The sequence below is a fragment of the Amphiprion ocellaris genome, chromosome 13, assembly GCF_022539595.1.
Source record: "Amphiprion ocellaris isolate individual 3 ecotype Okinawa chromosome 13, ASM2253959v1, whole genome shotgun sequence".
NCBI classification, from domain to species: Eukaryota; Metazoa; Chordata; class Actinopteri; family Pomacentridae; genus Amphiprion; species Amphiprion ocellaris.
The window spans coordinates 35,140,640-35,156,034 of record NC_072778.1 but is presented as its reverse complement, the minus strand read 5'-3'; the positions used below and the strand labels follow the sequence as shown (position 1 = coordinate 35,156,034).

The 15,395-nt window shown below is 43.9% G+C and overlaps 1 protein-coding gene across 5 annotated transcripts in view; it reads left to right on the top strand.

Moving 5' to 3' along the window:
- unc5a (unc-5 netrin receptor A) overlaps nt 1-15,395 on the top strand; it is a 140,963-nt gene that overhangs the window by 120,294 nt on the left and 5,274 nt on the right. For all 5 annotated transcript variants that reach the window (XM_055016837.1, XM_055016836.1, XM_055016839.1 and 2 more), the window contains 5 exons: nt 213-381; nt 2,547-2,780; nt 12,206-12,355; nt 14,208-14,372; nt 14,512-14,690. In XM_055016837.1, the coding sequence (XP_054872812.1) occupies nt 213-381; nt 2,547-2,780; nt 12,206-12,355; nt 14,208-14,372; nt 14,512-14,690 (897 nt within the window). The remainder of the gene's footprint in view (nt 1-212; nt 382-2,546; nt 2,781-12,205; nt 12,356-14,207; nt 14,373-14,511; nt 14,691-15,395) is intronic.

Here is a 15,395-nt window from a genome sequence, read left to right as displayed (position 1 = left end):
GCTGTGATGGAGTTATGTTATTACTCAGTCATCACTGCTCGGCCCAGCCAGTCAGTGCGTCCAGCAGGCTTTCATTACTCACTGTTACAGCTGCTAGATAATTTGCAGAGGTGACAGTGTCGCATCCTGCTTACAAGAACCAGGAAATTCTCTCTAATAACTCGATGAGTAAAAGCGCTTCATCTCGACTCTGTTTTCTCTCCCCGGTGTAGGTTACCCCTGGCCGGCTGCCAGACCCTCCTCAGCCCCGTTGTGAGTTGTGGCCCTCCAGGGGTGGTCCTGAGCCGGCCGGTTATCCTCAGCATGGACCACTGCTTTGACGCATGCCTCGATAACTGGGCCGTCCGCCTCAAGAAGCAGAACTACGAGGGCGTTTGGGAGGTAAGACGAGGCTGTAACTCCAGCACAAATCCTTTGTAGAAAGACAAAGTTGCCACCCGATGAACTTCTAAAATCTTACTGAGAGCTTTTCTCTGAAAAGTACAAACCTGCTCAACGGTGACTTGAAACACACTGAAATCCACTCAGTGCTGTATAGTGGAGCTAGTTCTGGTTCAGCACTCATCTACTCCATAGGGTTTAAATTATATTGACCATTAGGTGTTTTCTCATTGGGCTGGAACAAAAGCCTGGAAGCACCAGCTCTCTTCAGCTCAAGAGTTGCTAGGCAACATGTTTCTCAAAACAGAAATTCTCTATGCAAATTACTGATCCTCAAAGTACTCTTCTGAGTGCTCCTTGACCATTTTTGACCGCTGCTTCCAATTACAGAGTTCCCTCCCCATTTTTCTGTCCATGAAATTTGAAAGTACCCAGAACAGCCAGACTCCAGTAGGAAGGAGATGGGAAGAACCTTTGGTGTCTCCACACACACACACACACACACACACACACACACACACACACACACACACACACACACACAAACAAACACAGTTTGAGGCAGAATACACATCTCAACAATCCGGAGAGATTGGAAAGGGTGCTGATGGGCTTTGGAGTGCTACTAGGTCTTCTTTCATGTTCGATATTGTGCATAAATTATTCAGCCTCCCCCCATGTAGCAGCAGTGGGGTGTCTGTGGGATGGATTGGCCTGTCTGAGGCAGAGGTTAGACCAGCACTTTTAATCATCGGCCGGACCAAATATAGCCCAACGGCCTGACTACGTGGCCACCAATGGAAAAAAAAAAGTGCCAGGTGGACGAGAGAATGAGAGTGGGAAGGACCAGAGACTGTGACAGAAACTGAAAGTAGAAAAAAATAAAGGAGATAAAGACGGAAAGGCAAAGCAGACTGGCAGGTAATGCAGATCTAGAGGAGAGATTTGCAAGAGCGGCAGAGAGATAGTGAAAATAGATAAGAGGCATGCAGAAGGAGAAAGAGGAATGAATTGCTCGTAGACGGAGCGCTCAGTGGAGTAATTGAGCCACCTCACTCTCTGTTCCACTTTGAAGAAATATTAAGATGATGAAAAAGTGAGACTCCATTGTGGTTGCATAGCAAATGAATCGTGTCAATACTAATTCTATTGATGTAGATGGTGTCTGGTTGAATCGATCCTAGAGAGGCTCGCTGGGCATTTGGCAGGCAGAATGCTCTCTTCAGCGTGATTGGCTAATGGGAAGAGTCAGTCAACTAGCATGATGGGATTTTAGAGAAAATGTTGTCACCTTGGGTCCAATTTGTCTCCATCAAATTAGCCCAGAGCAGTGAAATTATCTCATAGAAACTATCCCGTACTGTGATGGAATGGGATGTTTTTTCCAGTCTGTCATCCTTGTTAGGGATGCAGTTGTGCTTCAGGACTTCAGTGTTGTAACAAAGCAAGAAAATGGAAGTTTTTGCTCATCTGACAAGGTTGAATCTGTCATATTTTTATTTCCTCCATGGCAAATTAAAGTACCAATTAATTTTTGTGCTGCCTGTTAGTTTTTTTGAATACTTTTCACCATCAGGCGACAGTGTTGTTTTGCAGATAAATTGGCAAGTTGTTTTCACCTTTCTTACCGAATCTCAGACAAATGCTGGAGGAAATTCCGGAAATCCCAATAATCCTATATTCGCTGCACCTCTAAAGTCTTTTCTTTCTCCAGAACCATCTATTCTTGCCAGTAATGCATTCGAGTCTCCTTTCATGTCAATTGAGTACCTCGTTCATGCATTATTAAGTAAATTGATGGTGTTCTATAGGATGCGTTTCTTCGTATGAGGGAATGTGTGTCTTTATGTCAGTGTGTTCTAAGCTGTATCGCAGTGAAAAGGGAATTTAAAGCAGGAACAAAGCCTTTCCTCCTGATCTAAACTGCTACCCAGATACTTATGTAACATTACCTTAAAGACCTTTAGCTTAGATGCTGCTTTGTCACACAGCAGGGAGAATAGAGTAAGAGGCCATGCTACTTTCCTAACAAGCCCTTTACAAACACACACCCACGCATGCACACATCAGGTACCCAAGCAAACACATTACCCTTCCCTTCCTACATAAATTGGGTGCTTGACCTTCCATCCACACTTTCTTTTCTCCCTCCGTGCCTCCTGCAGGACATCCTACTGATGGGGGAGGAGCTGGTGTCGGAGCCTTATTACTGCCAGCTCGAGGCCGAGACGTGCCGGCTGTTCTCAGAGCAGCTGGGCACCTTCGCCCTGGTTGGAGAGTCCCTGCACATGGGCGCAGCCAAGCGCCTCCGGCTGGTGCTCTTCTCGGACGCGTACTGCTCCACGCTGGAGTACAACATCAGGGTGTACTGCATGGACGACACGCAGGATGTCTTTAAGGTAACAAAAAATAAATAAATTGTGACAAATGTGGCAGTGCCTGTTATTCTCTTTGGCTGGCAGTTCCTGAAGCCTCCGATTGCACCGACTGGGTGGTTTTGCATCAGCTGAGTGATAGGCAGGCTATTATGTGTAATAGCATTGTCTGTCAGATTGGGAGGTTGGTAGGAATCGGCGCAGACATGTAGGAGTTAGGCATCGCCATGGTAAATTGAACAATGTCACAGGCCTGATTACACTGTGTGTAGTTCAGGGGTTTGTGATTTAAAGAGGTGATGGTCCTCCCCCCGTCCCCTGAATCTATAGAGACAATGCATATATGCAGGATAATCACGGTGTACACTCTCTGTGTGTTTTGTGTGTGCTCGCCTACAGAGATGTTTCCCTCCTTTCATGCTGTCAGTGGTTCCGCTTGGCTGCTGTGGGCCAAGAAGTTTCCCATCACTTTGTTCAACAGCATATTTCGCTTCCCTTTTTTTCCCCCTCCACATGGACAGAGTATAATCAAGCACTAATGCCTCCCTCCCTCCCCTGAGGACTGCCTCTGAGTAGCCTGTTAAGATTTCATTTGCATGGTTAATTAGTAAATTAAAAGGAGAGCCTGTCCCAATCTTTTCCCAGCAACCCCCGTGCTCTCTCTCCCTCTCTTTCTCTTTCTCCACACCTCTCTTTCTCTCTCCAAGCTGTTCCTCTTCTTCTGACACCACCCACAGCCACAAGTGCCTCTTCCCGCTAGAGTCCACTCTTGCCGGCTATAATGGCTGACCTCCTCGCACAACCAGCACAATCTATGGACGGCTGCGGGACATAAACAGTGGAAGTCACTGGCAGCTCGCACTGAAATTAGCACTCTCACATACAGCATGCCGAAGATGAGATGAAAACCGTTGCACAGGTTCTGGCTGTGGGGTGGGAATTACAGAAGCCTTTCCGAGCTTACATCTGTCTTTTTGTGGCTCAACTCTGCTGCTGCTGCTTTCTCTCTCTGTTTCCTGACTGCGACTGCTTGATAGAAGATGTGCTCAGGAAAATTGCTGGCTGACATTCAAGAGTGTTCTAATATAGAATACATATAAAATGTGGCGTACAGGAGGCGATGTTTTGTGCAGATGGATATCAGCTCGTGTGTTTACTCGCTATCAAAGTACTTCTAATGATAGGGCTGTCTATATATTCAGATCATCAGTTGACCCGGTGGTGTTTTGCTGCAGTGTGACTGCTGAAATGACCTTGTGTGTCCTGTGTTGGATGCTGGAAAGGCTGCTGGTGCACAAAAACTCTTTCTCTCTCGCTGCCTCTCTCTCTCTCTCTGGCTAGCTCTTGTTCTGCTATTCTCCCGCTCTCTTAGCCAGGAAAAGGACATCTGAGCTTGTTGACTCCAGCACTTGTGCTGCCATACTCTGCAGCTCCCCCGACGCCCTTGAGTGCATTAGCTCCCCGTCTCTCACACAACCTGGTCCTGTGGTAAGCCACGGCGTCTCCGGGGTTTTGTAGTTTTTAGTGAGTGATTTAGAACGTGGCCCACACTGTTTAGTAATCTCGGCTCCACACTGCTCTTGGTGCTATTATGGAGGGAGCAGTTCATTTAGCAAGTACATTAACTACTTTGAGTGGCGATTAAACTTCCCTGGAGAGGTTCAGCCTAATCACTAATCACTATCTTTAAAATGCACCATTTATGATTAGACTTTCACTATGGCTACCATTAGAGTTAATTGCAGTATGTAACAGAGGTGGAGTAGCAGTAGGTGGTACAGTGGAGTGACACAGCAAGTGTACATATATAATACATAATGTACAGCACACCTTCAGCTCATGTGGATTCCAAGATGGCGCTTACAGCCCTGTTTTTCAGACGAGGTGTCGACTTTACATGTATTAAACAGCTGTGCTTTGGATGGGAAATGACAAAAACTGTGACTCTTCAGTGGCAAAGAGAACTGTAGAGACCAAAAACGATGCTGAGCTGTTCGTTCCAGCCCCATCACTGGCTGTCAGTCTGTTCTGACAAGCCTCCGTCAGAGAGAGCGACAGATAGACGCACATATGCATGCAAACTACACTTATGCATGCTGTACCATGGAATCTCTTATCTCCCAATTACAGCAGATTAGAACCAATGTTATTGTCTTTGATCCTAAGTGTGCGGGGGCTCTGGGGAAACAGTGACATTTTCGTCTGATGCTTGCCGTATGTTAGCGGGGCTCTGCCGGGACCAATTAAGTTAATATTTAATGTGTGTCCCACTCTTGATAGGCCCAGCCAAGGCTGGCACAGCAGCAGAGGAGACATAATCGGCGTTTGGTAGCGCCCTCACTGTGCACTTGGTTGTTCCCAGCTAGACCTGTGGGAGAGCATCACTGATGTTCTGCCATCCCACAACTGATTGAAACACCTGCAGTGAACCAAGCCGCCAATTCAGTGCAGAGACACACACACCAGCGTCTAATTAACTGGAAGGGTGCCGGCAAAGGTGTCTTTTTAGGATTGGAATATGGTGCAGCTGCTTTTTTATATTTAGCCTGCGATATTCAGAATCTGTCATCTGTTGGAGCGAATGATGAAGGAGAGTGTTTTCCCAGCATATGCCACATTTGAGTGGAACAATAACAAAATATCTCTGTGTTTTTTGATAACTAAATGTTCTTCCTTTACACCCACATGTCTGTGTTTTGTGAGGCCAGTGTTGTTGTACAGTTTTTTTTTTTTTAAATATCGAATGATTTATAAACCACCCACCCTCTGTCAGATTTATTTTTTACAGAGGTTGAAGCACAAGTCAGTTTTTCTGCATTCAGTGGTAGACTTTTGAGGGGCCATAATAACACAGCAAAGTTTGTAATAAGTATCTGGATGGGATTTTTTTTAGCCCCGTTAGTAGCATCGTTCTAGCTAAGGATGTCAATGTTGATGTAGTATATTCATTGCTTTGGCCCACACTAAAATATCTCCTCACTATTTGACAGATTTTCACGATGTTTTCCACAGAAGCACATGGTGTCCAGAGGATCATTTGTGCTCTTCTCCGACCATTTCTGCAGCACCACGATCAGACCACACTTTTAAATTATCCAATACTCAGTTTTGTAACTAACTTTCTGCAAAACTAACATTTGGTCCAGCAGAGTCTGACTGGTACTGGATTTAGAGGGCTGATGCCAATTATATTGAGTAGAAAACATTGATGTATTTGGTCCATTTTACTTATAAATATTTTTTGGAAATAATGATTAGACCACAGTGACCACCATTTCCTGCCTCTTCCTTTGCACCTGTTGATGGAGCCATATGGTGTTTCTTCTTTAGGCTGTAATAGACACCTGTTTTCCTGTTCTAAGCTGGTTATCAGTGACTGTTCTCACTGTATCTTCGTTAAACACAAAGATGCTGTTTTCTTGTCATCTCCCAGTCCTCCTCTTTAACGTACTGTTGAGTAATAATTTAGTTGGGATTATCTGTTGATTGTACTTGCATAAAGTAATGATTCGGGACATTTTTCAGACATCTAGTGCATGTTTTGAAATGTTCACAGTCCCTATACATCATATTTTTAAACATAATTTATTGAATTATGAGGTATGTTGAATTATTATAATTTTTTAAGTCTTTTAGAGAATGCTGCAAATGTTAAACCACTATTATAAAGAGCTGTCGTGTAGACTGTGTAAAGAAAACAACAGCTGGTCTAAGAATTGTTTCCAAAGCTGTACACACACACACACACACACACACACACACACACACACACACACACACACACACACACACACACACACATTATGCGCATATAAGTAACAAAACATTTGAGACATTAACTGAATTAAATATCTGAGCTGAAACCAAGCGAGTTTGCAGTGCATGCTCTGTTTTATATTCTATTCTAAATAGCTTAATATATGACAAATTTATCTTCATATTTTAGGTAAACCAAAAATAACACAAGTGAAGTCCATATGAAAATGTGTTACGTCCTCCCCACTAAACAACACAGCTTCTACTCTGTCTAACTATTGAATTCATGCTACAGCTTTTAAACTTTATTTTTATTTTTATTTTTTCTGTTAAAAAATTTTGCCACCCTTGTATATATTGTAAATAAAGCTGCTGTAACAATGTAAATTTCCCCTGGAGTGGGGAGAAATAAAGAACTTTATCTTATCTTTATCTTTATTTCTATTATTTCAGCCAATATAACTTCAACCATATATTTGTGCCTGTGCCATAAATTTTCTATGTATCTTGTGTAAAAAAAACAAATAATTTTTTAATTTTGCAAATGCAATAGCTAAAATTATCCAGGTTGCAGTTTTATACATGTAACTTTAGCATACATTGGCCTCCCATTAATAATATACAGGGGGTCCTCGACTTACGGTGGAATTCCATCCCTACTTTGTGACGCAAGTCTATTTTTGCCATAAGTTGGAACTCAAACTCTCCTACGCATCCCTTATGTATAACACAATCCAATATGGCGTACAACCAGCGAATGAAAATAAAGCAGTCTTCCTCTTATAGAGCCGTGTGACGACGTATTCGTCTGCTCCGCTCGCCAACTAGATCCACCTAACCAGTTCTGTCGAACTCTGTAGGTCGAGGACGTCGTAAACCGAGGACCCCCCTGTAAGGTCTAAAGAGTAGGGGCTTCAATACTAACACTGTTTCCTCTTAACTCCAAAGAAGTAGCGATGTGGTTTGCTAGCATGATAATGGAACAAACAAAGATGATAAACATTACTGACATAACATCTAACACAGACAGATGTTAGAATTAACATTTTAAAATTATGAGGTCATTGTTTGTTAACCTTCCTGCAATGTATTGCACAAACTAGTTGGCAGCTCAGGATGAAGGCACCGTTTGACTCCACACCACTCACCTACATGTGCTGCTGAGAGTTTTACAATAGAGTTGGAGCTGCTTTGCTGGACAGAAGTGATGATACAATTTTTAACTTATCTCAAGTCTTCTTTATGCATAATGTTCTTTCAAAATAAGCTTTTATATCAGACAACATGTTTGCTGATACCACTATATCTGTGACAGGCCTAAATCTCTGTCAGTATCATAAGCCTGCTAACATAACACAAACTGCATTTTAGCATTGTCACTGTGATCATTTTAGCATGCTAATGTTGGCATTTAGGGCCACTGTGTCTACAAAGCACAGCCTCATAGAGCATACGAGTCTGTCTTGCCTAGTTCAGTCATTATTGTAGTGAGTTTAAAGTTACATTTATAAGCAATAAAACCCGAAATCAAACATCTCAAGATTGAAAATTCAACTCCCTTCTTACCTCTGGTGTTGTATTTAAGACTGCACATTTACTTCCCCATCAGTATTCTTGTTATGAGGCCAGTTCATTGAGCTTTTTTTCTGTTGATTGTAAAAATGTATGTTCCAGGGTTAAATGGGTGTTTAAGTGATGTCTCACTGGTTAAATAGTGGCTCCTGGATTCTTTTGTACAGTGTTTGACCTCAAGCTATGATTCTTATTTGCGTTTAAAAGGCCTCATAAACTGTTTATGTGCTCCCATGATGACGTTTTCTTTCTAGCTCCTGAGCAGCCAGCTACATTAGAGCAGAAACTTTTTTTTTCACTGTAATGCATCAGAGAAGGGGAAAGCAGCATGTGCAGTATAATACAAACAGTTCCTCTGATCCCTCCATCAGAAAAGTTACTGGCAAGAAATTGTAGCAGGAAAAAAAACAGAAGAGCATAGCCCAGTAATTGCTGGCATTAAGTTAAACAAGACAGTCAGCTTTATCACTGAGCCCAGCTGAGAAATTGTTTCCATATTATATTTCTGTGTTCCTGTGTGCTGTTTTCTCCCATCCTGCTCTGTGATTTATCAGGCAGAATGTGCATCTTTTCCCTAGCAAACACAGTCCCCATTTATAACTGAGCAGACAAGTCCCTTCTATTTGTAGTTATTAATCAGAGTTGACTGTAGCGGGCACGGCCACTGGAGCTCAGACTGATAGACTCTCAGTCAGAGAGGAAAAGCCTGTCACATCCTGCTGACAAATACACAGATTTATGGAGCCCACATAGCCAGGCTAGTCTCTATAAACAAATGCATTTGCCTGAAAAGAGCAGCTCTGAAAATGGATCGTCACTGCGAATGCACATTTTTAAACACGAGGACACGACGTTACCGAGGGCGGAGGGGTGAGGACGAGTTTATGAGGATATTAAAGCCCATGTATCGCTCTGTGTTTCACATGACATGTGGCTTGACTCATTAACTGATCAAACGCTACTCATAATCCCCATCAGAGCTAGTTAAGTTAATCAGGTTTTTACACACAAAGCTCAAACAACAGAAGGCCGCAAGTAAGAGCCTGACCTTGCTGTGAGCAACGTTTGCAGTCCAGTACTTAATATGTACTACTATACTTCAATTTGTTTGGTTCCTGTTTGTTTCCTGCAGTCCGACTGGCACGGGAAAGTTTGGGGTAACCTCTTTCTGTCAGCAGCAGCCTGAAGAGATTAGCTGTATGAGTGTCTTTTGTATCCCCGATGGTGCTCGGCCCCAGTCCATCACAGTCCCAGCTCCCGTCCATGCCCAGAGGATGATGATGATGGGGGAACGGGTGAGGAGCGAGGGGAGGAATAAGGGGGTTGAAGTCATAGAAAACTGTGGCCGTGATTGCAGTAATCCTGTTATCTGTCCTGCTAAAGCTGGCCACTCTGGTGACCTGGAGACACAAATGTTAAGCTGCCTCTGTCTCTCTTCTCTCGCTGCTGCTCTTTTCAGTCCTCCCTGCTCTATCTCACTCTCTTTAGCCAGCCTCACTGAATGTCAGGGGGTGGTCTTGGCTCTGCTCGACTTTGAATTCACAGTCTTCACACACACCACAGGCTATCTTGAATTCCGTCAGAACAAAAGGGGTTTTTCTCATGCGGTACTTGAACTTCTTGCCCATCTCATGTGTCTTAATGTTTCCATGTCTTAAGAGAAACAGGCTCCTTCTTATCCTCACTGAATGGAAACAAAATCTCCCTCCGAGATGATGATTAATATGTGATTTGATAAACTAATTCAAAACCTTGCATTGTTTCCCTGCAGAAGGAGTAAATAATATGGTCAAATTTAGCTTCTCATCTATTAGCTCACTCACGCTGTCATTTGTTAACAGGATAATGGGGCGTAAAGAGGGCCATTATTCTCTCAGTCCAGAACATATGCTGAAATCCTGCACAGAAACACACACTAATACACACGCTCGCAGACGCACACACACACACACACACACACACACACACACACACACAGCGTACACAAGTGTCATTTTGAAAGCGAGGACACGTGCACACTTTAGAGGAGCAAGTGCATCATCCCACGTTGTGTATTTTTCAAGCTCCTCTGTCAGGCTGCAGGACGAACATGTCCTAGACCCTGTTTGATTGTAATCCTGGCGTGTCAGCCTTGAACCTGACAAACTGCTACACAGACGAGTTAGTATTCATTCTAGTCGCTAGATGCTGATAATAAGATAATTGGCATTCTGTGCTCCTTCTCCTGTTAGCAGGCCTATAGATCTGCTTCTATAGGTCAAAGACCTGATCAAAGTCCACCAGCCAATTTGCAATGCTAATCTCCCCTTACAAATAATTGTGCTTAAGAACTGTTTAAATGAACCTCTCTCGAAGCCCACATAATGTGCCTTTTGTATCCTTAACAGACATAATAGTGGAGGGCTTTTCTGCAGAGAATGCACTGCCCTCTGTTATTAACTCATTAGACCTCAACGCGTTGATTCAGAGCCATTGTGTGACCTTCCTTCTCTGAGTAAGTGGGCTGGGTAGCATCACACAGCTCCAGTGTGTCAGTACAGTGAGAAGTACATCCCAGCGAGCCACATACAATCTGATCATTGTGCATTTTTAATGTTCAGTGGCATTTATGTGAAAAGGAAAAATAAACCAATATAAATGCAGGGATTGAGGCAGATAATCACAGGGGGCATAATATCCATGTTAACAAGAAGATAGCACAAAGCAAACATGGAAATTAGCAATGCACTGAGCAAACATGGAAATTCAATTCCCAGGCTGAACCAAAAAGTGCTCATTCAGTGGAGGAGAGAGCACATCAAATAACCCAGGTAGAGATTCCAAATGGATAATTAACAGCTTTCTTTCCATTATAATTGGAATCAGTCTAACCCATTCCTGGGAAAGAGGGCAGAAAATTGAATCAGTGTTGTGCGGATAGAAATTACTGCCATTCTCCACCTTAATTAGATGTCTTTTGCTGAAATCATACCATGGGCAACCATGCTGGCATGCAGCACTCAACATATGGCCACTATCTGTACACACATCTCCTTCTCGGAGCTGTTGTCTTTGAGATACTGTATGTCTCGTAGACTGTGAGGCACATTCTGGCTCACTGTTGTCCTTCTGCTGCCATCTTGTTTCCCTCCTCAGACAGATTAAAAGAACATGTCTTTATTTCCGAGGTCTTTTCACACCACTAATTTCAGAGATCTGTTTTCTCTGTTGTAATATGTTCCTCTGATTGGAGTGTAAGGTAGCACATGTGAGTGCCATCCAAAGTAGTAGGATTTTTTTTTTTAAATGCTCATTCAGCACAAAGCATCCAGCTCAAAAACCAATTGATAAATCAGAGGAGAATGTGCTGGATATTATCAAGCCATTCCAGATGGTCATTTGGATGGCAACAAATGGTCCGCTGAGCAAGTCCCACAGAGATTAAAATATTAAGCATGCATTTACAAATCTCTCCTGGCACAAAAACAAAAATGAAATTAAGGAGGTTCGCCATGCGAGAACAATGAGCAGTTGACTAATGGCTCGTTCACTTACTTCATCACAGCCCAGGTAGCTAGTAGGCTGGGATGGCTGCAGTATTTGCATGCTAATGTAGTTGCTGAAAGCTGGGCGTACACACACACACACACACACACACACACACACACACACACACACACACACACACACACACACACACACACACACACATACACACTGAGGCAGGGGATCAACCTTGTGGTGACATTAAAGCATTGTGGAGACAAGTCGGTCCAGTCCTTTGCGGCTCCATGCAGGGACACTATCTTCGTGTCCTAAGATGTGCTGTACCCCTGCCTCATGCTCACGCTGTGATTGTGTCAGCGTGTGCGTATATGTGAGCCTTTGTGCATCTGTTTGAATCAGTTTTTCTGTGTCCCCCATCCCTGCCCGTGTCTTTGTGCGCTTCCTTTCATCTCTGTCCATGTGCCAGTAGACAAATTGTGGTACAGCTTTGTGAGTGACTGATGCGCCATACAAAGTGTAAACAGGAAACAGTTATGGATTGTTTTGCACGTGTTCACTTACCTGTGTGATTGTGAAGGCAAATGTGCTTTTCCCTGAGCCCTAACACCTCTCCCTGCCTCTTCCTCTTTCATCAGGAGGTGATGCAGATGGAGCGGCAGCTCGGGGGTCGCCTGATTGACGAGCCCCACGTCCTGCTTTTCAAAGACAGCTACCACAACCTGCGCCTCTCCATCCACGACATGCCCCAGGCGCACTGGAGGAGCAAGCTGCTAGCCGGCTACCAGGTGTGTTGGGCAGCCCTGGGTGGCTGCAGGGGCAGGGAGTCACTCCAGATCAGAGCAGGGGCAAAGAGATGTATTACAAGTGCCTGGCTGAATCTGTTCAATCTGAGTATCCACAGTTAAAGGACTTTGTTTTTGTATTCAATTTAAAATCCATGTTGTCTCAGGTTATTTTAAATTAGGCATCCAGAGAGATAAAAAAAAAAGTCCATGTTGGCACAAGTGATGTCATAGTAGCCAAAAGTTATTCACAAGCAAGTTTTTATTGTTAATGAGGGTTCATGGTCCATTTGTCTCACTGGAAAGTTGTTTTTATTCTAGTTGGTTCAGAGTTTTAATTGAGCATGTTTTGATTTGGCTTCAGTTGGTCACTTTAAAGATTCACACAAAGGAGTGTTTTTCTGTGTGTTACTGCAGGACTCCTCTGCCCAATAACCTTTCCGTTCTTGGCACAGTGTGCAACTTTAAATCATTCGCCGGGGTAGAGGGAACATTTTTGGGTGTGTGTGCACCCCTGTGCATAGAGTGTGCATGAGGTGTATACATGTGCATATTGGAGCTGGCTTGTGTGCACTAACCCAGAGCTGCAAGCTGATTGATTATCCCGGCTGCTGCTCTCTCAAAGGGAGCTCAGATGAAATATAGAGCAGTATGTAAATATCTGGAACTTCGCAACCTGAATTTTGGAACCTCTCCACCTCCGCTGCACTCCCCACACCTGCACGGCCAACTACACCACAGCCCCACGATGGAGACACAAAGGCTGTTCAAAGAAGACTAGAAAATGTTCTGGCTGAAACTATGTAAGCATTGAGCACCAGGTCCCCAAAGAGAGCGAACAGGCTGTGCCAAGCGAGCAGCAGCAGCAACAATGCACCCAGAACAGAGGCTTATTCCTCTGGACTGTGCCTGTTCATTTGGAAGTGTTATTCCCCTCTCAGCAGTGCAGTCAAAAAAGCCTTTAGCCTCCCTAGGGGCCTGTGAAGATTTTTGTGAGTTTCACCCGGTTCCCTCTGCCGCCGGTCTGCCTGGGTAACAGTGCCCCCGTTTGGTTTGCAGCATGTGCTGCAGCCCCACTTCACTCTCAAACTGAGGTCTTGTTAGCTGTTGAACTCAGGGTAAAGTGAGGCGTTAGTGTGCCCTTTTTTTCCCAGTGTTACCTCTGTGCTTCTCCTGGGTTATGCAAATGAGTCATGAATATGCAGCAACAAAGAGAAAGATGTAGAAATTGTCAGTCTTGAATAAATTCTACCAAACACTCCCTGGTAGCTGTTTGCTAGACAGAATCCAGTGGTGTAGAGCAGCAGTACTCAGAGCTATTATGCATACATACATATATATATATTTATATATATCTTTGTCACATGATATGATTTAGATTCATAGTAGTGGTGTGATGTTTCAGCATGTACGCCATCAGCATCATTTGTAGCGCTGCCTAGATGCACTGCGTACCTGCAAGACGCAGAAAAGCTGAATCAACTAAAAGAAAATGGATGAAAAGAAAACATGTTTTCAATGCCAGTGTGATAAACATGGACTGCAGTCTCGTAAAAATCCAAAATTTGATTTCTTCTGTAATAAACTGATTCAGGCGGACAGCTTTTAACTCCATTAAAGATTCTATTTGTCAGTAACACCACATTAATTCCATTCAACTTACTTGAATGTTATCAGTCTGCTGCTTCGGATATATTTAGCCATTTTTACCTAATGATGACAGCTAATGTCAGCGTAATTAATGATAATCTCAGTGTACTCCAGGCAGGTGGTCCTGTTGTGGTGCGTTCCAGACACGCCGTTCTGACTGTGCTGCTGCGTTGCCGTTTGTGCATGCTCCTTGTTGTTTCTGCAGGAGATCCCCTTCTACCATATCTGGAATGGTTCCCAGCGGTACCTGCACTGCACGTTCACTCTGGAGCGGCTCAGCCTCAGCACCTGTGAGCTCACCTGCCAGCTGTGTGTGTGGCAGGTGGAGGGGGAGGGACAGAGCTTTAGCCTCGACTTTAACATTGCCAAGGTAACGGTCAGCATTAACTGCTCATTCAGAACCCCTCAGCCATTACACAACCACTTTGATTCAGCGTTTTGATTATTCATGAAGGAGTTGTGTTTGTTCAGGGCTGAGATAAAGCTGTTTTCGTGGCTTTTCCTCTCAGGACACTCGGGCGGTGGACTCTGAGTTTCTGTTAATGGACAGTAACGCCACAGCTCTGGCGGGGCCCAGCGCCTTTCAGATCCCGTACCTCATCAGGCAGAAGATCTGCAGCAGCCTGGATGCTCCATGTCCCAACGGAGCCGACTGGAGAATGCTAGCACAAAGACTCAAACTGGAGAGGTAAATACCAGCTTCACAACACAATAATGCTTATCTGATCACTGATCTGGTCATCGACAGAGCATGTCGGAACAGGCAGCTTAGGCGCGGAAGCTCTTAAGAAATTCAGCAGGGCCTCATTTATCCGAACCCCTCGGGAACAGAGGCAGAACAGCAGTTTGTACTTGAATGCAGCTTGTTTAAAATAATGAACATGCAATCAAGCTGATTGTGAAGGGTCACACCAACGTAGAGGTTAACATGTTACTATGAAGTTGCCGTAATTGAACACAATCAGTGTAAAGTGTATCAGTGCACTCGAGTGTTTTTCCTGAAGTTCAGGTAAACAAGGTAATGCCTCAGCAAACTAATCCTCTTTTGACACAGCTAACATTATAGGATTAATGCGGACTTGATGGATACAGCTATCATTTCTGCAAGAAAACATGACCCCCTTCTTCCGTTTTCTCTCAGGTAAGCAGCTTAGAGTCTGCAGCTAAACTTCTACCTGCTACATTCTGCTTAACTGTTGTAATTGGAAAGGCAGCGAGCTAGCTGCCCATCAGCGGCAAAAAAAAAGATGGAGTAGCTTTGGATCTGTGCCGCCGTCGGACCAATTCGTTCTCACAGTTACTGTACTTTATCACGGGAGTACCTGTAACAGAACAGAGCCAGGCATCGATCCCTTATCCTCCAATTTAATTTCTACCTTGTAATGAAATCAAA